A 24,888-nucleotide genomic window follows, 5' to 3' on the forward strand; every position below is an offset into this window, starting at 1 on the left:
TCCTCCGAAAACCTGGGGTGTCTTTGGCGTGCCATGGGGTGGTGTAGGTGATGTGTATGGGGTGTATGTGGTGATGAGTGTGGTGATGTGTAGTGGTGTGTGGTATTTTGTGCGTGGATGTTGTGTGGGTGATGGTGTTGTGTGCCTCTGTGTGGTGGGGTTGCCTATTGCTGTGCTATCTCTCTGTTGCCTTCGTCTCTAATTTTTGGTCGTAGGGGTTTGTGGGTGATGTGGGTGTGTGTTTTATATTGTGTTTGGTGTGTGGGAGTGGTGTTTGTATGTGTATAAGGTGTGTGTATTTTGAATTGTCCAATGTGGTGGTGTTTTGGAGATGTGTGTGTATTTTGAGCGCGGCGGTGTGTACCGCCAATGGAATACCGCGGTTGAAAAACCACTGCGTGGATTCGTGGTTCGTGATAGCATGGGTGTGTTTCTGTTGGCGTGACGGTGGATGTTTTGTTTTCGCCAGTTTATCACTGACCTTTGGTGTGGCGGACTTGTGTGGGTGTCTGAGTTTCGGCGGATTTCGAGATGTGTGTCATAATAGCTGTGGTGGAATTCCGCGGCGGTGTATTGGCGGTCTTCTGCACGGCGGTAAGCGGCTTTTACCGCCAATGTTGTAATGACCCCCTAAGTCATTGAGACCAAGTCAAGTACATAGTAGCACATCAGGGGCCATGTTATACAAAGTGCCCCGGGAGCGCAACAGGGGTTTGCGCCCGCTTTGGGCACCCCTGGGGCACTTTGGTATTACAGAAGGAGTTGAGATGCTTTTGCAGCCCCTTCTGTAATACAAATAGCACTGGTGCACATATACTGTCAGTGCTATCATTAGAGGGTGTTCCCTTATTTGCTTGGGGGTAAGATCCCATGCAAATAAGGGAATTGCTTTGTCTCTGTGCCTGCGCTATATTACTGATATGGGTGTAGAGGCAAACATGCCTTTAGAAGGCGCACTGAAAGTGCGCCTCAAAAGGCTGCGCACTTTCAGTGTCCCTTCTAAAGGCAGCCCTCTGGAGAGATGAAGAGGGGTACCATGGACCCACCGAGGCATTTCTTTGCAGGCGGATGCAATGACTCACTGCACCCACCTGCTAGGAGATCTCTAAATCCCTCTGGAAAGTGCAGAAGATCACAGAGCAGCTTTTAAACAGCTACTCCATATTTCTCTTGAACTTGTGCTGCCCTAGAGCAGCACAGGTTCACAGCTGCCCTAAGGGCAGTACACTCTGCCTGATATGGTGCACTTTCCCTGGTTTCCAAAGACAATGGGAGCCCTTACATGGGCACTCCTACTGATCTCGGTTGGATCCAGTCCTGTCGCTGGCACTAAGGCCAACCACACAAGTTGTGCAGCATTTTTAAAGGGTGGTAGGAATTTTATGGAGTCCTGCGGATTCCAGATGTTTCCATCACAGAAATGTGAGGAAAATGTGTGTTTATAGTCAGCGTTTGAGGTTTGCAAGGCACTGTGGCTAAGAAAATGGTGTGGGATGCGTGCAAAGCACTCCACCCTAGACCCCCCAGATGTCTAGTTTTCAGAACTGTCTGGGTCTGGTAGGTTTTTTCAGGCAGCAGCCAACCCGAGCCGAAAAAGTGCAGCTGTTCACAAGTGCAAGTGGGATGATACTGGAAGTTAGCCAAACTCTCCTGGCCCATTTGTAAAAACAACACCCAAAAGAATCAAATGCCCCCTTGCTTGTCATTAGGATGAGATGCTTTAATCCGCAGGGGAGCAGAAAAACAGTTGACATTTTAGTGGTGAGGGTTGGCCCTGATGTTAGGCTGGAAAAGACCCACCCAATTATTTTATTAAAAATATATATTGCTGCCATACAGTGAGCTTTCTACCCCCTGGGGGCTAATTACCCCATCTGCGCTGGGGGCAGAAAAAGTGTTTCCCCATTTTTTATGGGGGTTGGGTGATCACCATGCCCGAGCTGGGCAGTCCCACCCCTTCCTTTTAAAAACAGGCATCCCTGGTGTTTAGTGGGCTCTCTGTACCCCCAACACCTTGGAGGGGGGCATAGGGGTAATTGCACCTATCTACCCCTCTAAAGGGGCAGATAGACTCTTTCTCCATTTTTGAGGGGGTATGCTGAGCAGCCCCCACCCATACAATTAAAAAAAAAAGTAATCTTTAGTGCCTGGTGAGCTTTTTGCCCTCTGGGGGGGAGGGCAGATGAAGGTAATTGCCCTCTTCTACCTCTTGGGAGACAGAAAGGCTGTATCCCTATTGCTGGGCATTCATCAACCCTACAATTAACAAAAAGAAGTAATCCCTGGTACATAGTGGGTTTCTACCCCCCGGGGAGACAGAAAGTCTGTTTCCTTTTTTCAAGGGGATGGGGGCATGGCTGCACCCGCACCCATGCTGGGCAGCCCCCACTCCTACAGTTAAAAAAAAAAGTAATCCCTGGTGTACAGTGGGCTTTCTGCCCCCTGGTGTGAGCAGATATGGGGTAATTGCCCCCATCTGCACCCAAGGGGGTAGAAAGACTGTTTACCCATTTTAATGGTGGTGTGGGAATGGCCATGACCATGCTGGGCAGCCCGACCCCCACAATAAAAAAAAAAGTAATCCCTGGTATCTAGTGGACTTTCTGCCCCCACCCCCTCGGGAGCAGATGAGGGTTATTGCGCCCATCTATGCCCGGTGAGTCAAAAAATCTGTTTTCCCTTTGAGGGCATGGCACTGTAGTGCTTGGCAGCCCCCACCCCTACAATTAAACAAACAAGTAATCATTTGTGTCTAGTTGGCTTTCTGTCCCCTGGGGGTTGAAGGGATAATTGCCCCATCAGCTCCCTAGGGACAGCAAAAAAACAGTTTGCCTTTTTTTGGGGGGGCATGGCCATGCCCATGCTGCGCATCCCCACCCCTATGATTAAAAAAATATATAATCCCTTGTGTCTAGTGGGCTTTCTGCCCCCCTCCAAGGTCATATGGGGAAAATTGCTCCATCCACCCGCCTGGGGGATGAGAAAGAATGTTATATTTAAAGTTTTAAGGGGAGCACAAGCCCTTGCCCAAGGGGCTACTACCCTCCTCTCTGGGGTCTAGTGTGTGGATTCCTTCTTGGGGATTGCCCTCCTGCAGTAATCTCCAGACAGGGATCCACTAGGGAAGGGTACCATATGCTCTGGGGAAGGGGGGTAGGAATCTCACTAGACACCAGGGTTTACTTTCTTTTTGTCTTGCTTGGAAACACAGTAGCTTTTGTTGACATCGCTAACATAAGGCAGCTAAGGTTTTAGAAAAACTGGTGAATCAGCAGTTGACTGCCTTCTTGGATGAGAATGATCTACTTCATGCCTCCCAATCGGGATATAGAGCACGCCACAACACTGAGGCAGCTCTTCTTGAGGTGTCGGAGTCTATTAGATGTAGTTTAGACTCTGGCCTCACTGTTGCCTTGGTGCTACTTGACCTGTCGGCAGCTTTCAACACGATCAATTATAACATCTTCTCTAGGCAGGTAGAGCACTTGGGTGTGACTGGCTTGGCCCTGGACTGGTTGAGATCCTTCCTGACGCATCGTGAGCATGTTGTCTGAATTAAACCTTATGCCTCTGACGTGAAGAGCCTGGGGCAGGGAGTGCCACAAGACTCCTCCCTTGGTCCTACTCTTTTTAATATCTATATGGTGCCGTTGGCCTTTTTGATGGAATCCTTTAACATCAGAGTCATCTTGTATGCGCATGACACTCAACTTCTGCTCACGTATGAGGGGGACTTGTTGGAGGCTAAAAACGCTTTTGCTGGTTGTATGGAGGCAGTGATAGGTTGGCTGAAGGATAATAAGCTGCAATGTAATCCAGATAAGACAGAGGTTTTTACTGTTTGGTCGCAAATGCCTCCCATGGAGGATGGGAGCAGGGCCCAAGACTGCCCCTTTTCCCCCTCCACTTACGTTGGGGGCCAGAAATGTAGGGGTGATTATTGACTCTAAACTTTCATATGGGGCTCAGATATCCACTGTAGTGAGATCCTGCCATTGCATCTTGGGCTTGTTGAAAAAAATAGCTTCAGCTGCTTCCACACTCTGCCCAGGTGACAGTGGTCAGGGCATTGATTATTTCAAGGCAGGACTATGCCAATGTTCTTTACTTGGGATTGCCAGCTTATTTAACTAATTGATTACAAGTTATGCAGAATATGGCTGTTCACCTCCTGTCTAAATTGCCTAAGTCGGCTGCGGTGTCTTCATTTCGTGAAAAACTGCACTAGCTATCAGTGAGGCAACGCATCATTTTTTAATCTTTATTAATGCCTCACCAAGCCTTTCACAACAGGGGGCCTAGCTTACTTAATAAGAGAGTGATGGAATATATTCTATCACACCCACTTCGGTCTAGAAATGCAAGCCTATTTGTGGTTCCTCGTGTCAAAAGGCAACGCCTGGGAGGCTCTTTTTCAGTGGCAGCTGCCAAGTTACAAAATCAGCTTCCTTCACACTTAAGGTCCATCACAGTTAAATAAACATTTAAAAAGAACTGAAAACGCACCTGTTTAGGAAATAGCATGTGGCCTGGTTGCCATTGCTTCATTCCCTATTTGTACCATAGCACCGGGACACTCTTTGTGAGCAGCTGCACGCTTCACAAGTATCTTTCATTCATTCATTAAAAGCATAATAAGAACACAACTAAAATATAACAAGGCTGTGCAAAACAAACATGAAAAAAGACTGCAACGCAACAACCAGGGTGCACCACAACACTAACTCAATGTGATAATGCAAAACAGCACAAACAGCAATTCAAATCACAATGCTCAAAAAATGCAACAAATATGCCTAAACATTCTTTTGACACACAACCATCTCTATAAATCTGCTTTCATAATAAGGTTGTAAAAGGTGGTGGTAAATAGTGTTTGCACCAAGCACTGCCTAACCTACCAACAAGTACATATTATAGCACCACCCACATTTTTTGTAATCTTTCCCCACATTTGTACTCTAAATATTCTCACAATGAGGAGATGATAATAACTAGGGTGCACTTCCAGAATGGCACTTGACAGAAAATGGCTGAGTGAGTGGCGTTCTTACTGCTTATTCTCGTGTGGCATGGCAACTTTTTTTCTGTGAAAAAAACTTTTTTTCTGTAAAGAAAAAAAACCTCAAAACATCAGGAGGTAAGATCAGATCTATGGTGCATTTTATGAGTTGAAAGGATGGCCAGCAAAGAAGCCATTTGAAAGAGCCAGCACACAGATAATTGGATACGATGCAGATCAATGCTCTAACACAATTTCTTCTCTCAAATTCTTTAATGCTCAAATGTAAATATTATCCAAATAAAAATGAAACAAAGTCAATGTTTTATAATGTTTATTATATCCATAGCCATTGCGTTTCTAGCACATATGATGCAGGTTTTGCATTAAAATTTAAGAATACACTTTTCATTACAAATGTTTGTCATGTTATATTTAAGTATTTCTATTTCTTAGTACATACACCCTAACACACTTCAAAAGCTCACATTCCTAATGCTAGTAAGAGCAAATCTCATTCATATATTCTTTTCAAAAACACCTCATTTGTTTCACAATTCACTTCATAAATACATACCAGGCATCAACGCTAAGGCTCAAATATCTTGCACCAGTGCAGCAGTAGATCAATCAGTTAGACATACTAAATATAAAGTGGTACTTGGGGCACAGTGGGTGACCGATTGACAACAAAGCTACTGACGCAGTCAAGTTTCAGTTATGTGTGCTGCATATTTCACACAGTATTTCCATCCCTAATGTGCCTCTGTGCTTATTGGAGACCAATGACAGTGTAAAATAAAATATTGCAGATATATACTTTTAGATTAAATACATTTTACATATTTAACTTTCAAGGTAAATATTTTGAGACTTGAGTCAGATTTCCATGCTAATGTAGAGTTTTGTCTGTAAATGGATTGTTGTCAGTCTCGGTTTTTCAAGAATGCCCAGTATACAGACCAAGCCTCAAATGACTTTCCATTTACCACTGTTTCACCTCTCTATGCTCAACAGATAATTCCTTAATGCTATCTCAATTTTGGAACATACAGATCATTCAATAACCTTCAAAGTTCCCCAATGAATGCTGATGTTTGGAATCCATATGACCACACAACCTCCACATTGTTGCTTAATTTGTACTGAAAGTTTCAAAATCAAGTAGATTTGGAAACCAATGTGTCCCTAAAGGGCATGGCAAAACTGGTTATTCATGTGTAATTTATGCTAACATTTGGTGCTGTTCAAAAGTGCTGGAGTTGTGTGGTTATCATTGACCAAATTTTGAAATGGGGATGACTAAATTATTCTCTAAGGGTTCTGATTCAAGTATGCAAAATATTCCTCCATCTGTTGTTTAAGAAATTCATATGTCTAGAGATCTGAACTATCAAAGTGGTGGGATGGCAAAGCTAGTTCAAACACAAAAGGGTCCTTACTGGTCTTTGAATTTGTATCTCCTCTACGTCCGATGATTTGAGCTAAGACCTACTGCATGATTGGAAAGATAATCTTAACAGTCCATTTTACACAATGATGAATATATTTATTAAGAACTCAGAACACAAAGTGGACAAATTGAGGATCAAATCAAAAATCAAGAAAAAGAAGATAAAGATATGAACTTGAAGGAAGACATAGATAAGAATTATGAATTTCTGAATAATATAATTAAAGAACATCAGATGGTTCAAAAGGGACAGCAAATGAATAAATTAAAAAGTGATGAAAGAGATTAAAATCATTGTAGGATATTCATCTTTGCTGGGAAATTTGATGAGGTTGTGGTAAAGCGTGGCAGATCTTCCAATAAAATAACATAAGGTGGGATCTACATCATGCCGTAGTTCTAAATTATCCTCAGTGAAGGATGCAGGACCTAGTAAGACAGACACTCCAAACATTATCAAATGTACCTCAGTTTTTTAGAGGAGGTTTGCAGATGTTGAGTCGGTTCCGAGGGAGACATAAAACTGAAGGGAGTAGAAAATACCAAAACCTTTGAAGCAATATATCAGATAACCGGGGTACATATCCACAATTGTCCGGCCAATAGTGAGATATCCTCCAAAAATGATACTAAAGATAGTTTAGAAATAGTGAATTTGTCAAACAGATACTTATTTTAAACTGAAATCAACATACTCTGTAAGAGACATTGTTTTTGTCATGTTATAACATGTGAATTTACAAATGTTCATGTTGAATAATTTCAATTTGCAATACAATTGACACTGATGAGTTATTTTTCAATGATGGAGAAGAAGCATGTTCCTTTGTCTATACCCGTGGAGGTATCAGATTTTTCCATATATGATGTAAAATATATTTACAATTTAGTATTAAATGATGAGGACTGTATTAATGTGGAAGAGGTAATGAACTCATTAAACATTAAACCTGGTCATAACTGCTAGAGTGGTTTGTATCCATCATCTAGATCCATTCCACAACTAATAGGAATAGAAGCATTTACAAAAAAGCTGACAGAAGTACTATATAAATTGGAAGATAACAAAACTAAATTGTATAGGGTCAAATACAAAGGTAATATTTGCATTCAAGAAAGAAAGGCATTACATGATCTAGGTTCAGACAATAGTGCAGTTACGCAAAAGTCTGATAAGGGCAAAGATATAGGTATTTTGAATAGAGCATATTACGAAAGTGTAATTGTAGGGCAGGAGATACAGGGTGTTATAGGAAACTGCCCATGTACCCTAGTTATGATGTTATCAGCCATATACATCAGAAATTCAGTGATTGGAAAGAAATTGAATGCTTGATTGACTATGAATTTAGGTTTCTTAATGTGAATATCTTCGTTTCTATTTATATACATTTTACCTAAGATCATTACACAAGGCAGAATGCCACTTGAGGGAACTATCTTTTACTGGATAGGTTTTATCACAGAACATCTATGGAATTTGTTGACTCGTTCTTAAAACCAAATGTGTACAATTTACCATGGTTTATGAGAGATACGAAGGACATTTTAAATAAATTTAAATACATTTGAAATAAGATCAAAGTATGATATTTGTAACTGTGAATGTGGTTGGACTTTATACATATATTAAAGTTTGACTGCCATGGATCACATGCCATCATCATGACTAGCAAAATAATTAGATCACACTAAAATGTTGTTCGAGAAGAATGATTTCATATTGACAAACAATTCATTCTTGTTCAATACACAGTGGTGCCACCAGTTACAGGGCATGACCATGGGTTCCAGGTTTGCCCCTTCTTATGCCAACCTCCTTATGGGGTGATATTAGAGGGGGTATGCCTGGTCCCAAAGTGAGAAGGGATGCACCCAATATATATTTTTCTGGGGTCAGTACATTGATATTATTATTATGTAAACTGTTATGGAACAACAGATGGAGGAATACTTTGCATATCTGAATCAAAACCCTCATAACTATAACTATACCTATGACAATGAACAGACACAAAACACCATTCTAGATTTTAAGTTGTATATTAGAAATGGTAGGATACAGAGTAGTCTTTTTCTGCAAATATCCTCATAGCAGACAATGCACATCCTAGATCAGTGATTAGGTTGACTCTAGGTAGGTGAGATGATTGTATTGTTAATATTTGTTGTCTGTGGTGCTTAACTTACAGTAACATACATGTTGATTATAATAAATAATTGAGTTGCAGTGCAGCATATACCTAATTTCTTGGATTTACATCAACATTACATTTACATTCTACTTTGAAGATGAATAATATCAAGACTAACTGTGAACAGCCATGTATCTCAGAATGCATAGAAGCATTTCAAACATTTAACATACACTTGTGGGTAAGCTAGGTGAAAGAGATGAAACAGGCTCATTTCCTAGTTACGTTATTTGTCAGGTCGGGTAGTTTGAAGTTAGTGAGTCATGCGCTTGTATGCTTGAAGCTGACACGTTTCCTGGCCACTACATAAAGCTATGTTAATATCGCTATGATTTAAGGTATTTCTGAGACACCTTGTATGATAACTTGTAGAGAGGGCTGAATATAGGTTCTTGGTGAGAATTACTCAGATATGTAAAGGTTGTTTACTTCAGTTGTTCTCCTAATGTACTTGGTGGTTGTAAATGTAATGATGGAGCTTGTTTGTACCAATTAGTGTAATGTCAGCATTTTTTCTGTGGTCTTTGGTGTTCACCATGGGTAATGGATGACTCAAACTAGTTCAGTGTGCATTGCCCTTTTGTGCTTTATATATTAGCATCTATGATAACGAGAGACAGTGTTTGGTATATGCTTGACAATGAGCTGAGGCACTTTTAAAATGGCACTCATATCTACCTTGACTACGTTACACATGCCATTCTTGCTCTTTAGCTGTTTGGTGATGAGTTAGATGTAGAGAACACATATTTGTATAGCCACGGAATAATTGAGAGTTCATTGGCACATAGCATGGTTACATTTGGATGTTTTACTTACAGGTAGATTTGATAATAACGAGGATGTTTTTAAAATGAAAATGGGGAATACATGATTTAGGGGTTTGCCCTCTCAGTCTGTGTTGATAACATCTATGAAAAGGTAGCCTTTGGAATATTTGGTTCAATGAGGTATCCAGCCAGATGGACTTAATTGAAGAAGCAATAAAAGTGATGAACTGTGTTTCATGAGTTATTACAACAGAGTTTAGTATGATCTTTAAAGGAAGCACAAAAGTAATAATTTAGATCTATTGCAACAGAACACAGATTATTGTACCGGAATTTTAAAATGTAATAAATAAGTATGCAGTGATTATATATGAAGATTTGTTGATTATAAAAATGATAACTGTTAACATGGGAATGTTGTAAGCATTACTTTAGCAAATAAATCATATTTGTATTTAAAATACAATATATATACAAAAATTTAATTATGAAACAAGATGATATCTTATCCTCTGCCCTGTTACTGTGTGACCCATAATTGTATACACAATAAAATAGATGATTGGCATTGTTTCTTTGGGCTTGAAAATATATATATGATGTTAATTTAATTTTAAATTGTAATTTTTAGTATGTATAAATTATTCATTTTGCAGCCCTGATGAAGTTCCAGTTGGAAACAAAACCTGTTGGCTCGGGTGGTTTCATTTATATGATTGATGTATCATCTCAAAGTATTTCATCAAAGAAGTAAGATTGGCTTGGCATAATTTATGAACTCTAAGAAGTTGGACTGATTTAATTTTAATGGTCAAGTAAAAGACTTTGTGAGTGCGCCCCCCGGGAAGATTTGTTTAATATATATAGTATAAAGGGAGAGCTCTTTGGCAGCTGAGGTTTAAGGTGGTTAAGCACCGCAATTGATATTACAGGGAGTGCAGAATTATTAGGCAAATGAGTATTTTGACCACATCATCCTCTTTATGCATGTTGTCTTACTCCAAGCTGTATAGGCTCGAAAGCCTACTACCAATTAAGCATATTAGGTGATGTGCATCTCTGTAATGAGAAGGGGTGTGGTCTAATGACATCAACACCCTATATCAGGTGTGCATAATTATTAGGCAACTTCCTTTCCTTTGGCAAAATGGGTCAAAAGAAGGACTTGACAGGCTCCGAAAAGTCAAAAATAGTGAGATATCTTGCAGAGGGATGCAGCACTCTTAAAATTGCAAAGCTTCTGAAGCGTGATCATCGAACAATCAAGCGTTTCATTCAAAATAGTCAACAGGGTCGCAAGAAGCGTGTGGAAAAACCAAGGCGCAAAATAACTGCCCATGAACTGAGAAAAGTCAAGCGTGCAGCTGCCACGATGCCACTTGCCACCAGTTTGGCCATATTTCAGAGCTGCAACATCACTGGAGTGCCCAAAAGCACAAGGTGTGCAATACTCAGAGACATGGCCAAGGTAAGAAAGGCTGAAAGACGACCACCACTGAACAAGACACACAAGCTGAAACGTCAAGACTGGGCCAATAAATATCTCAAGACTGATTTTTCTAAGGTTTTATGGACTGATGAAATGAGAGTGAGTCTTGATGGGCCAGATGGATGGGCCCGTGGCTGGATTGGTAAAGGGCAGAGAGCTCCAGTCCGACTCAGACGCCAGCAAGGTGGAGGTGGATTACTGGTTTGGGCTGGTATCATCAAAGATGAGCTTGTGGGGCCTTTTCGGGTTGAGGATGGAGTCAAGCTCAACTCCCAGTCCTACTGCCAGTTCCTGGAAGACACCTTCTTCAAGCAGTGGTACAGGAAGAAGTCTGCATCCTTCAAGAAAAACATGGTTTTCATGCAGGACAATGCTCCATCACACGCGTCCAAGTACTCCACAGCGTGGCTGGCAAGAAAGGGTATAAAAGAAGGAAATCTAATGACATGGCCTCCTTGTTCACCTGATCTGAACCCCATTGAGAACCTGTGGTCCATCATCAAATGTGAGATTTACAAGGAGGGAAAACAGTACACCTCTCTGAACAGTGTCTGGGAGGCTGTGGTTGCTGCTGCACGCAATGTTGATGGTGAACAGATCAAAACACTGACAGAATCCATGGATGGCAGGCTTTTGAGTGTCCTTGCAAAGAAAGGTGGCTATATTGGTCACTGATTTGTTTTTGTTTTGTTTTTGAATGTCAGAAATGTATATTTGTGAATGTTGAGATGTTATATTGGTTTCACTGGTAATAATAAATAATTGAAATGGGTATATATTTTTTTTTGTTAAGTTGCCTAATAATTACGCACAGTAATAGTCACCTGCACACACAGATATCCCCCTAACATAGCTAAAACTAAAAACAAACTAAAAACTACTTCCAAAAATATTCAGCTTTGATATTAATGAGTTTTTTGGGTTCATTGAGAACATGGTTGTTGTTCAATAATAAAATTAATCCTCAAAAATACAGCTTGCCTAATAATTCTGCACTCCCTGTATTGATACTGTGTATGTGCAACGTGGTATGCCATAGCTGCCTTTTGGTTTTAGTATCATGACTAAATTATGCAGCAATGACCGATGATTATGCAGTAAGATAGAAGACAAATTGCCTTTGATATTATGCAATTAATGAACAATTATGCAGCATATGTTTAAGGTGTTATCTAGCAAGTTTGGCTTTTTAACAAATATTGGTACAAAATGATCCTAGTAGTATAAATATCACCTTTTAACTTATGTATAATCCATGCTGAGCGTACCTCATAGTGGGTTAATTAAGATCAGGCTGATTGAGCAACAAATATCAAAGTGCAGGATCAGTGGGCGATGGGCATTCCTACTGTTTGTATTTGTATTGCTATATGAACCTACCTGTCCATTGCTGAAAATAGTGGGCACGACAATGGTAAACTTATCTTTTAACTTGTGGTGTGATGTGTACTGAAAATATATTCCCAAAATGGACATTTTAGACAGGTTTATTCATTCCTTTGTAATGAACATCTAACCCTTTCCACGCATTAAATCCTAGTGTTTAGGTTCTGCTGGGCAGTAATGTTTCAGCAGCACTGAAGATGGCATCAGCAAATACACAGAATTTTGTTCTCAGTTTTAGACATGACAAGATCTCTGCTTGTCCCTACAAACTTTCTAAATGTTTTTTAACATTAAAGCATTTCCCATATTTTACCTCATTTCTCGTAAATATAGAGTTGGCCCATAACATACTTTAATCATGTACACATACCATTTTGATAATTTACAAAAGGTATACTATTATACCCACCCCTCTCAGAATGCATTAATATATAATTAACATTAGTGGTACCTTCATTGGCCAAAAAGCTACAGAGCAGTCACACTGTCTATGTATTTATCCAAATGGACGCATTGAAAACATCTTACAGTAAAGAAGATCAGCACTTAGAATTGCATATTATTATTAACCAAAACTAAGGCCATGGTGAACAGCTTTTAGGCTGCATTTAAAGTTACTCTGGTACAAGAACAGCCCCCTCAAAGGCAGAAGGAACGTTTTGTCCTCTGTATTTTTATACTGCTTTGCAGTTGGATTTAGTCTTTGTTGGACTATCAAAATATAAATTACCTTGTGCAGGAAACTGAGTACCAGCGAGGAAAAAGGAAATGTAGAATTAAGGTTAACCTTGTAGACCTATATGGTCTTGCTAAGTAGCCAAGCTTAGAATACAACTAATTTTTACTTACTGTCTACTTCAACCAAATGAACAAAGTAATTCTGAGAATGCATGCCAAGCAATGTGCAATTAATCAAGACCCTACGAATGTTTATGCCTGGTATGCTAGGCAACTCGGTTTTACTATCATTAAAAGAAAAAGTGCTCCCAAGCCGTAGACAAGAGTTTCTGCCTGTGTCTTATTGGGACCGATCCAGAGTTGGAGCCTATGTCAACAGGCAATGCATGTTGTAAGAGGGTAAATGAAGAATGTTTGTCTTTCTATGGCGCCTAAATGACCTAAAATCTTACGCAAATACACTTATTCACCTTCTTTTGTTCATCTTCCACAAGTTAGTGAGCATCCACCAGCAAATTATATAACATTGGTGTCTTCGTGTTGTAGCAACCTTTTTTCTTTTAATGGGCTTTAGATGTAACTACCCTCTCTTTATGTACCTGTAAGCACAGCATCATTTAGGGTTGGGTAGTAAAGGAAAATGTTCTGATTTTTGTAAGGAGTGCTACATCAGGAATAGAACCCACCAGTGGACCTGCCTCAATTGTGGAAGACATTCCACATTGACCTCTCCTTTAGATTCAAAATGTCCTTCCGAAATTACACAAATCTCGTTACTACCTAACTCTAAACCAGTTCCCTAGTCTTCATTTGTGATATCAAAGGGCTTCTGACCCAATCACTGAGGCCTTCAATGTGACACCCTACACAGAATTACCTTATGCATATACAACATTACTTAAAAACAAAAATGGAGTAGAACCACCTGAAGGACAATTTAAAAGAATTAAATCATAAGTACAAGGGACAGCTGCAGAAGAAGACCAATGATCTGTAAACCAAAGGAAGTAGTCTATTTTGGTATTTTTATTCAATCACAGGGAGCACATCACCTCTAGGCCTTAACACAAGAATGCTCAATTGTGTTCCTTGCCATGGTGATGTTCTTGTGAACTTGCTGACTTTAGTTCAGAAATCAGTCTTATAAAAGATTTGACCTGCCCATGTTGGGGTTGAAGCATAGTGTGGATACATTCCATAACCTTCTTTTTATTCAATTATTGTTGGACTGGTTTCTTCCTACAATTATGTTGAGCGACTCAACTACTAAAGGTTAGTCAAAGCCTCCCCATCAGCATCACATAAAGATTATGCGCCTGTGTCACAGAAGTATTCACGAGTACAGGAAGCAGCACTGTAGTAGTACTCTTTTACATACTTTCATGTCTTTGTGACTTGGTCCAGACACATCCAATTCCCTATTAGGTTATGTGCAAGGAGACATAGGGGGTCATTCCGACCCCGGCGGGGCGGCAGAAGCCGCCCGCCTGGCGGAAACCGCCAGAAGACCGTACCGCGGTCAAATGACCGCAACGGTCATTCTGACTTTCCCGCTGGGCCGGCGGGCCCCAGGGGCCCCACGACACCCGTTCCCGCCATCCTGTTCCTGGTGGTAAGAACCGCCAGGAACAGGATGGCGGGAAGGGGGTTGGAATCCCCATGGCGGCGCTGCTTGCAGCGCCGCCATGGAGGATTCCTATGGCCAGGGGAAAACCGGCGGGAAACCGCCGGTTTCCCAAAGCCGCGGTCAGAATTGGCCAGGAAGCACCTCCAGCCTGTTGGCGGTGCTTCCGCGGTCGTTGGCCCTGGCGATCGATGACCGCCAGGGTCAGAATGACCCCCATAGTCCTTTCTAATTGTGCTAAGTGAATTTGAATTTGCCATGAATATTCCTGTGTTATTCCCATTGCACATGTTACGGGGCCAATTCACAACATATAAGACTACATATAGAGCACTACAAGAGCACTACTTTACACACTCCAAAATGTCCTAGCGAATTTGCTTCACTGAGCGCTCATGCCAAACGTTTGGGGCAGCTCTGGTTATCTAGCGAATTCACTGCACTGAGTGCTCATGCCAAACGTATGCGGCAGCTCCAGTTAGCAACAACATGGGACTCCTTGATGTGTGCTCCTTCTCAAACACAGCATATTAAAATGCAAACCTCACTTTAGTGAAAAGAAGTGAAAATGACATCAACAACTGACTCATCCATTGTCACTCCACTTTTAAATAGGCCTGCCTGTTAACACTGGTGGGTCTTTCCTCCCCAAGCGATTAATGCCATGGCGGGAACACCATTGTGGCGAGTGAATGAGAAGTGTGCCTTTTAGAACAAAAAAGATGCCTTGTGCTTTACATTGCAAACATGCTTGCAAAAATAGTTCCCAGTGGACTCAGAAACTGAAGATACAGAATCACTTCTCTCTGAGTTGTTGGAGAACATATGCCCCATGTGCTGGTATCAGTTTTACAGGAATCTGTTTTTAGCACTCCCACAAAACTTGTGTTGGTGTTGTTCGGTCACTGTTCAATTGGTTAAAACAATATGATTATGTATAGTTTGTGAATTTGTAATACTTAGACAATTTTATGAGGTTTAACCCTGCTTGCGAAGCAATCGGCTTTCCGAGTTATATGGTATTTACCACACCATTATTTAATGTTTGCAATAAAGACCTCACACTTCATTACATTTCAGCAGGTAAGACCTGCCAGAATTCAAAAGGGGATAAATGTATGTAGAATTTGGGCTAATTATCGTATCAAACAATTTCCAAACACCTAGGTGTCTAATTTTTATCAGATGCAATAACTACCGCATCCAACTCGGCTGATCCCGATCAGGTCCTTAGTTGTCAAAAACAACAGATTGGACAACCCCCTACGCTGTGCCTTCACTAATATCCTTGATAGGATGTGTAAGAGTCTCACAAACGCAATAACCATCCTCGCCTACCTTGGCACCTGTACCATGCCATTTTGACAGCTCCATTACCTATGACTAAAAAAGAAAGTCAAGCCCAATTCTCTTCCTAAAATGAGTACAGAGAAATCTTAAACCGAGTGTGACCATATCAGTGATAATAACATTACTATAGTTTCTGAGTTTCAGTATGGAGTATTAAAAATATCACTGTTTAAATATTAGAGCGCTGTTATGCGTGCATACTACTATCGAACACTAAAGGCAACTCCTTGCACGTATAAGAACATATGATTTCCTGCAAAACTTCATGGTTAAATAAAATGATCATATTCTAGACAAGGATAACAAAGAAACTGAAACCAGCCCTTATTTACACACACTCGTACTACGTGTATGCATATACTCTCCTGTTAACCAAGTAAAAGTTAAGAAGATTGATGATGCACTCACTGCATTAGAAAATATCAAAATCGAACAACCCCCTGTACCATTAAAATATCATAAATGTACGAAAACCGATTTTTCTTTTTTTTTCTAATACCTGATGCCTAGTCTTTCAAAATAGCAATATGTAAAACCATCGACTACAAAATAATAGAATTCGTCGCCCTGTCTTTCTGGCGAATGCATTGAATAGTTAGATAATATGTAATTACTATGTGACATGAAAGCAACTCTCAGGTATGACTGTCGTGATAACTGTCGATTTGACAGGCACCAACAATACAGTCGGACTTATTCAGTATGCAAGACACTCATCTCTAACCTAGAATGACAATTGGTAATGGCGCAAGAGCAAGAACGACCCCTAGCTGTCCATTTTCAGTATAAACGTAGTGCATAGATCCTTGTTTCCACACCCATGCCATCAACGTGGAGCTCACTTTCACTTTTTCTGGAAAGCCTGAAAGGTCTTCAGTTCCAGCTGGTACCACTCCGGAGCTTCTGGACCATTTTTCCCAGGGGGGCTGTGGTCATATCCGTAGGCGACTGTCAGTTCTTCGTCCCGCACCACGGGCCTGATGGTCCGAATGCATTTGATGGACCCAAAACGAGGGTGAACAAACCTAAATGGCAAAATGTGCAACATGAAGAACTAATCATATACCGAAGTTAAACAAATGACATTGTTATCCTGAAAACAATCATACAACTACATTTGCAATCATTTTTGTGCTCTTAAGTGAAACTCAAATACACAACATACAAATGACTGATGAACATTCCAGCTCTATTGGCAGAATTAACATTTACATGTGGACTTTCCAAGTCGGGAGTGGGTTTCTTCACCAAAACATGGGCTGTGTATGGCCTGCCAAGTGTCAATGATATATCTCATCCTTGTGGGTGAAAGCGAGGCAGACCTGCTGACATGTTCAGTCTCCAGCTTTGAACCATGTGGCCTATGGCCCCAATGCATATTGTGTGCACTTACTGCTCAGATGTTCTTGATGTGTACCATTTTTTAGTAAGAAAATATGTTAGAAATTGGTTATCTAGTTGGCAGAGGTATGCACCCTCTCCAAATAGGGACCGCAATCCTAGTCAGGGTAAGTCAGTTAAACACCATAAATTAACCTGTGCTCACCCTCTGGTAGCGTGGCACAGAGCAGGCAGGCTTATCTTAGGAAGGAATGAGTAAAGTATTTGTGCAGCACTGAAAACAGTAAAACAGTGAAAACACCACACAAAAAGATACCACACCTGGTTAGAAAAATAGAGCTTAATTTAACAAAACAAGGCCAAAACAACAAAAATCCAACAAGTAGAAGTCGAGATATGAATTTTTAAGGAAAAAATGAAACTGTAGTGCTTAGAAACATAAAGCACCAACCGGAGTTATCTTGTCGTGCTGGACTGGGTCAAATCTGAAAAATCAGACCTACTGTGATGGAGTGCAGGTCCAATAGAGAGACCAACCTTGTCTTGCTGAAAAAGTAGCTCAAGGGATGTGTTGATGTAGAAGGCCTGATGAGAGGAGTAGAGGCGGCAATGCGTCAGCGTTGATCCCTCAGGTGCAGGCAATGCATTGGTTGTGATCTGAGCAGCCGGAGATGCGTCATTGTCTAGCCACGCAGCCAGAGATGTCTTTGTCCTCAGCAGCAGCGGGGATAAATCAGCGTCAAGGGAGATGCGCCAGTTCCGACCGGCGCAACAATGGCAATGATTGGATTTTACAGTTGCAGCACTTTGTACCTACTTTCAAGGGCCCAAGACTGGATTGGCACCACTTTGCAGGGCGAGACTTGCAGCAAGCAATGTACAGGTGCTGTTGCAAGTTGAGTTCAAAGTCTTTTGCATCCCTGAGACTGCAGAAGAACAGGAGGCAAACCCTTGGAGATACTCTGGGTCCAAGTGAGATGGTTCTAGTCCTTCCTCAGCATGGAAGAGGGCAGCAGGGCAGCATAGCAGAAATGCAGTTCTTCCAGAACATCCATCCAGAGTACTTGTAGCAGTACAGCAGCCCTTCTTCCTGGCAGAGGTCTTCACAGGTCTAGAAATGTTCTGGTTTGATAGGGTCAGAGGTCCAGTACTTATACCTATTTGTGCGTTAGAAGTGGGGGTGACCTTAAAGAGGGGTGTTTGAAGAGCACAGAGGTCCTCCCTTACTGCCTTGGTTCCAGACTCACTACAGGGGTTAAGCAGTCCTTTGAGTGGGAGCAGGACACTGCCTATTTAGGTGTAAGTGACGGCTCCTTCCTCCCACCAAGCCTGCAAAGTAGACTCTGCTAGCTTAGAAGTGTGGATTCAGCCTGTCTGTATCCAATGAGATTCTGACTTGAGCAGCAGCTCCCTCCTCCCTTCCCACAGGGGCTGGGGCTTCAGTTAACTTCGTCCTTATATAAGTTTCTATTAGTTGTTGCATATGATGTTGTAATAGGTTGTTGGGGTTGGTCTTTCTGTTGGCTTAAGGATTAGGGTTGGGTTTGTGATTGGTACTAGGGTTGGGATTCTTATTGGTTTCTGGTTTTAGGGTTGGGATTTGTTGTCAGGACTAGGGGTATGATTGGTGAATAGGGCTGGGCCTCCCATTGGTTGTGAGATTTAGGGTTGCAAATCTGATTGGTTAGGGTTAGGCCTAGGTTTTATTGGACAGTATGGCTATTTAAGCCTAGGGCTCAGGATGTCTCAGCCCGGGTGTCAAGCTTAAGGGCAGAGAGGAGAAGGGCAGTGACCTGTTTGGGCCTGGTCGGGACTGGTTGGGCCAAGGACCAGAAATGCTGCCCAATTTTCCATTTACCAGAAAGGACCTTACTCCCTACACATCCATCAACATGCAATCACATTATCAGCAAAGACATCCAAATCTTGCATCACAAACTGACCTCATACAGATTGCAACATCTCATCCACCAACACAAAACCCCATATACAACACCTATACACATATCCACCACAACTACAACAGTAAAACACCTTCATTCTCACAGCAAATACTATTCTGTCCATTCCCACTAACACAACCTGCCATCGCCCACACAACACAATACCACATTATACATTACTTTCAGCCTTCCAGAAACACACACCCTGTTCATACAAACCGACAGCACTGTCCTCTATTTGCTCCTACCGGACCCCCTTTTATCATGACCATACCTAAACTCAGCCTTCCAACACACCTTCTACAGACACACTTCCCCTCTCTTCACCAATTACACACAACTATACAATCCTCACACTCCACTCCACCACACATATTACCTCTTCCAGTCATGACAACTAACACAAACACCCCTGACACACATCATCCCCTCTTACACACCTCATACAATCATCTCCAAAACACATCAACACCCCCTGTAATACACTAATACCACTCACCAGCACTAACTCACCTACATATCTTTCACTGAAAACCACTACATCAATATCCCCTCTCACTATTCCACAAAAACAAAACAGACCACACACATCAGCACATGAAAATAACACAAACTTTCATTATACTTTCAGTCACACCCACTCCATCCTCATGACTACACGAAGAATACAAATCCTGGCCAATCTTTACCCCTACATTCTCACTCTTTACAAACATCTAACACAAGCACCCCAACACAGCAACATTCATTCACCCGCCTCTCATCCATAGCACAGTTTAGAGCCTTACATTATGATCCACATGCTCCTCCACCACCCCTAACCCATACTCCTTCCACACTAGACAGTTGCAAACAAAATAAAGAACATGCCACTCTTAACAACTTTGCATCCCCTTGTCTATTACACAATAAGGCTACCCTACAAAAAAAGTACCCTCTTCGTGTCTCTCTCTCAGCCACCAAGTCCACCACCAACACACACAGACCCAACAAAATGCCTCCTAAGCCTGCTGTAAGAGGAAAAGTATATTGAAAAACAGAAGTATTGTGACCCTCACACAATTATCACAACTAGGAACACACCTGCTACAAGCTCAAAAGATACTGCTCACCCTTCTCCTAAACAAAACAACACCACCACAAACACACTTTTTCTAAACCGCCTGCTCATAAATGCTCGATCACTATAAAAAAACAAGCAAAACGTCTACAATCTGCTCACGGACACAGAACCTGATTTACTATTCATAACAGAATCATGGTTGGGAGATGACATGGCGCCAGTGTTGCATGAAGGCGTTCCTCCGGGACAACAAATCATCACACAAAACTGTATAGGCAAGAGAGGAGGTGGACTAGCTATTATATTCAAACAAGCAACAAATCTCAGTAAAACAGACACTTCCATACAAGGTTGTGAGGCCCTCCTCACCAAATGCAACCTACTCCAACTTCCTCCTGTAACTTTTTCCACCTTTACAGACCTCCGCCTAACAACTCAACATTCCCAGATGCTTTTCTAGACACAGTCTCAAACCTTATTACATTTTACTCAAACGTATGCATTCTTGGGGACCTAAATAGTTGGTTTGACAAACCCAATAATCCCCATCCAAAAGCTATCACCACTGGCCTAGTCGCATTGCACCTACATCAGATTGTACACAATCCCACACACATCGCTGGACACATCCTAGATGTCATTTTTGCAAAGCCAGTTACCATTCATAGCATCACACCAATCACATGGTCATTCAACTATTTGATAACTATCAAACATAAAACACCACAAATCAACACACCCCACAGCATCTTACAAACATGTGCCTATCAACCATGAAGCAAACTCAATTTTGAAGACTTAGAAATACAGCTAACAGCCAACACAGATCTAGATACAATTAATTCTGTTCCAAAACTTTATGAGTGGCTACACAAAGCTTTTGATATCCTAATACCACTCAGAAAGACTAAACAGGACAAAAGAAAACTAACATGTTGGAGAAACACAGAACTTAAATAGATAAAGCAACAAATCAGGACCTGGCTCAAAACAAGCAACATTCAAGACAAACTGCAGCTACACAAACTTAACTGAATATACAAATAATCAATCAAAAAAGCTAAAAAAGGTACTACTCAGACAGAATTCTAAATGCTAATCTGCAGCCAAAGAATTTTATAAAGCTAAATGCATGGAAGGAAAACATCCCACTACTCAAGATTTCACAAACAAACTGGCAACTCATTACACAACCAAGGCAGACACATTGGACCCCTCTAAGAATAAACCAACCCAGCCTCTACAGTCCTTCAAACAAATATCACAAAGTGAATTTATGGATTTGGTCAAAGCAAGCAGGCCTTCCGGTTGCCCTTCTGACCCTTGTTCACCACACATCTTCAAGAACATTTGTTTATCTACTTCTGCTGTCACACCTGTAAGAAGAATCATCAATAACTCTTTAACTACAGGAACTTTTCCTGAAGACCTGAAAAAGGCATACATCTGTCCGTTATTAAAGAAAACAAACCTAGACCAACAGGACCCCAACAACTACAGACCAATCACAAATGGACCTTTCCTTGGCAAACTGATAGAAAGATCAGCATTCGCCCAGATGTCACAATTAATTGAAGACAATTCCATACTTTCAGATTACCAAACTGCATTCCACCCCGGAAGAGGCACTGAATCAGCACTCATAGCAATCTGGGATGATCTTAAAAAAACATTCGACCGCAATGGAGTTGCTGCACTACTTCTCTTGGACCTCCCGGCCGCCTTTGATATGGTTGACCATGACACCCTAATTCAAAGACTCCACGAAGCCGGCAATGAAGGGACTTCTCTCAACTGGATTACATCCTACCTTCAAAACAGAAATAATATTATCTATTCTCCCCTCTTCTCCTCCAAACGCTACCTCACAAAAGAAGGGGCCCCCAAGGATCAATCATCTCACCTTTGCTTTTCAACATCTACATGATATCGTTACCAGAACTGATCAAGGATTTCCAACTCACATGCTACAACTATGCAGATGACACACAAATACTACTTAAATTGGAATGCCCCAAAGACATTGAAAACTCACAAATCTTCAGTTGCCTCAGAGCCGTTGATCAGTGGATGACTTGAAGCCATCTCAAACTAAATGCTTCCAAAACAGAAATACTCACATGTGGTGACTGGAAAAATTATAACCCACTGTGCGCCTGGCCTGATGATCTCGGACCACCTCCTCAATTATCCAAAGAAGTTAAAAGCCTTGGAATTACCATTGAATCCAAGTTAACAATGAATGTCCAAGTGGAAAAATTAACACGAACAAGCTTCATCACCTTGAAGATTCTACTACGCATCTTCCCCCTCCTCGGATGTCCACACAAGGTGCAGGCTACTATCTCTTTTGTAATATCCAAACTGGATTATGCCAATAGCCTCTACCATGGATCATCTCTATCTATTATGAAAAAACTATAATGTATTCAGAACTCCGCTGCAAGGCTACTATTACATGTAAAGCCACAAGCCCACATCTCCCCTGCCTTGAGAGCACTACACTGGTTACCCATTGCCAGAAGATCCACATTCAAGCTGCTTTCTATCACCCACAAAGCTATACATGGAACAGGATCCTTTTTTATCAGAAACAAAATTACCAAATACATTCAACAAAGAAACCTCCACTCAATATTGGCACCCCGCCTTAGAACACCACCATAAAAGAAAAAGACTATAGGTGGTACATCCTTCTCCGTTCAAGCAGCCAAACTGTGGAATTCATTATCCCCAAATATAAGTTCCATGGATAACTATCTTGTCTTGTCTTCAAAAGACTACTCAAGAGTTGGCTCTTTCCTTCATAACCACCATATTCAAACAGCAATGGACTGCATATGCCTGTGTTGATAAATATTTTAAATCTGATTATGTGTATATTCTAGCTATGTATAGTTCTTTAGGAAATATGTATTGCTACTATGTCATAACAATAAATTATACATATACTCTTTACACCTGTTTAACAAATGTATATTTACTCACAGCTAAGTATATATATATATATATATATGACTACAAAAATGCTCGAAGTATGATCTCAATCAGCCCAAAGGGGTGGTGCGAGAACCGGCACGAGCAAGCCGGTAATTAGTCATGCAAAAAGAGAATAAATATAATACTCGCACACTCGGGTTTCAGGAACAAAAAAAAGATCAGTTTAATCTACACACAACGCGTTTCGACGTGACCAAGGCTGCTGTGTCAGTCGAAACGCATTGTGTGTAGATTAAACTGATCTTTTTTTTGTTCCTGAAACCCGAGTGTGCGAGTATTATATTTATTCTCTTTTTGCATATATATATATATATATATATATATATATATATATATATATATATATGTGAGTGTGTATACATATATATGTGTATGCTATTCTCTGCTTAACATGTTTATAGGTCATTGCATAGCTCCTAGATAAGTTGTTCTATTACGTACTTATAAATCCCTGCTCTCGTTTTATATCACACTGATCAAGGCCCATATTTATACTTTTTTGCGCTGCATTTGCGTCATTTGTTTACGCAAAAGTGACGCAAACTTACAAAATACAATTATATTTTATAAATTTGCACCGCTTTTACATAAAAAAATGATGCAAATGCGGTGCGAAAAAAGTATAAATATGGGCCCAAGTGTTTTATTATCATAAGCATTTCGCTATTCAAAAATTGAGGAAAGATTAATAAATGTTAGAAAATTACATTTATTAATTAACTTAAAATATTACAAATCTTGAAAGTCTGTGTTTATACAGTGCTACTTTTCTTCTCATAATATTATACCCATTATTGTATTCCTTGAACATATATTCCTTTGCTATGTATTTACATATCTATTTATTTATTACTCTAGTCCTACTGTACTAGAGAAAAATGAAATAAAAATAAATACAATAAAATCTATAAATAAAGTTCAAATTATAAATAAGTAAATTAAAGTAAAAAAAATAATAATTAATAAATAAACGAAAAACAAAAAATTAAAATAATGATTAAAAAATGTATATCATATCATATTATATCATAAGTAAATAAAAACAATATAAATGTACTGTCTTGCAAGCTTTACTTTGTCTACCCATCACCCTATGTCATGTCTCTATCAATCTATCCTCCATCCACACTCATCCCAAACTCATTCTACTACTTTCATCTCCAAAATAACCCTGCCTAAGCTTTTTCCTCCTCTTCCGCATCTAGCTCACCCCAAACCTCAGTTTACTACCATTATCTCCCAAACAACCCTACTAAACTCTCCCTCATTTATCTCACCTTTGACTCATCCAAAACCCCTCCTGCTACTGTGATCCCCCCAACTCTTTCCATAGACTTTTCTCTCCTCCATCTCTCCTTTACTCATCCCAAGCCTCATCTTATTACTATAAACTCCCAATTAACACTCCTGGATTCTTCCCTCCTCTATCCCTCCATTACTCTAGTCAATCCAATTAACAAACTCACATATTCTCTGCTCAAATTAACTCATAATAATACTAAAACTGCACTCATATTTCCCTATACTAATCCACCACTAATACCTCTTGGGTAGCGTGCTACTCGACAAAAAGTGCTTTGTCGCCTCATCATGG

General features: G+C 40.6%; 1 protein-coding gene across 1 annotated transcript in view; it reads right to left on the bottom strand.

The window, feature by feature from the left end:
- Positions 1-5,319: 5,319 nt before the first annotated feature.
- The window catches only part of SETD7 (SET domain containing 7, histone lysine methyltransferase), a 179,160-nt gene continuing 159,591 nt past the window's right edge, over positions 5,320-24,888 (bottom strand). Inside the window, exon 8 of the mRNA XM_069240973.1 lies at positions 5,320-16,972. Within this exon, the coding sequence (XP_069097074.1) occupies positions 16,792-16,972 (181 nt within the window). The 3' untranslated portion in view covers positions 5,320-16,791. The remainder of the gene's footprint in view (positions 16,973-24,888) is intronic.

The sequence above is a fragment of the Pleurodeles waltl genome, chromosome 1_2 (assembly GCF_031143425.1).
Source record: "Pleurodeles waltl isolate 20211129_DDA chromosome 1_2, aPleWal1.hap1.20221129, whole genome shotgun sequence".
NCBI lineage: Eukaryota > Metazoa > Chordata > Amphibia > Caudata > Salamandridae > Pleurodeles > Pleurodeles waltl.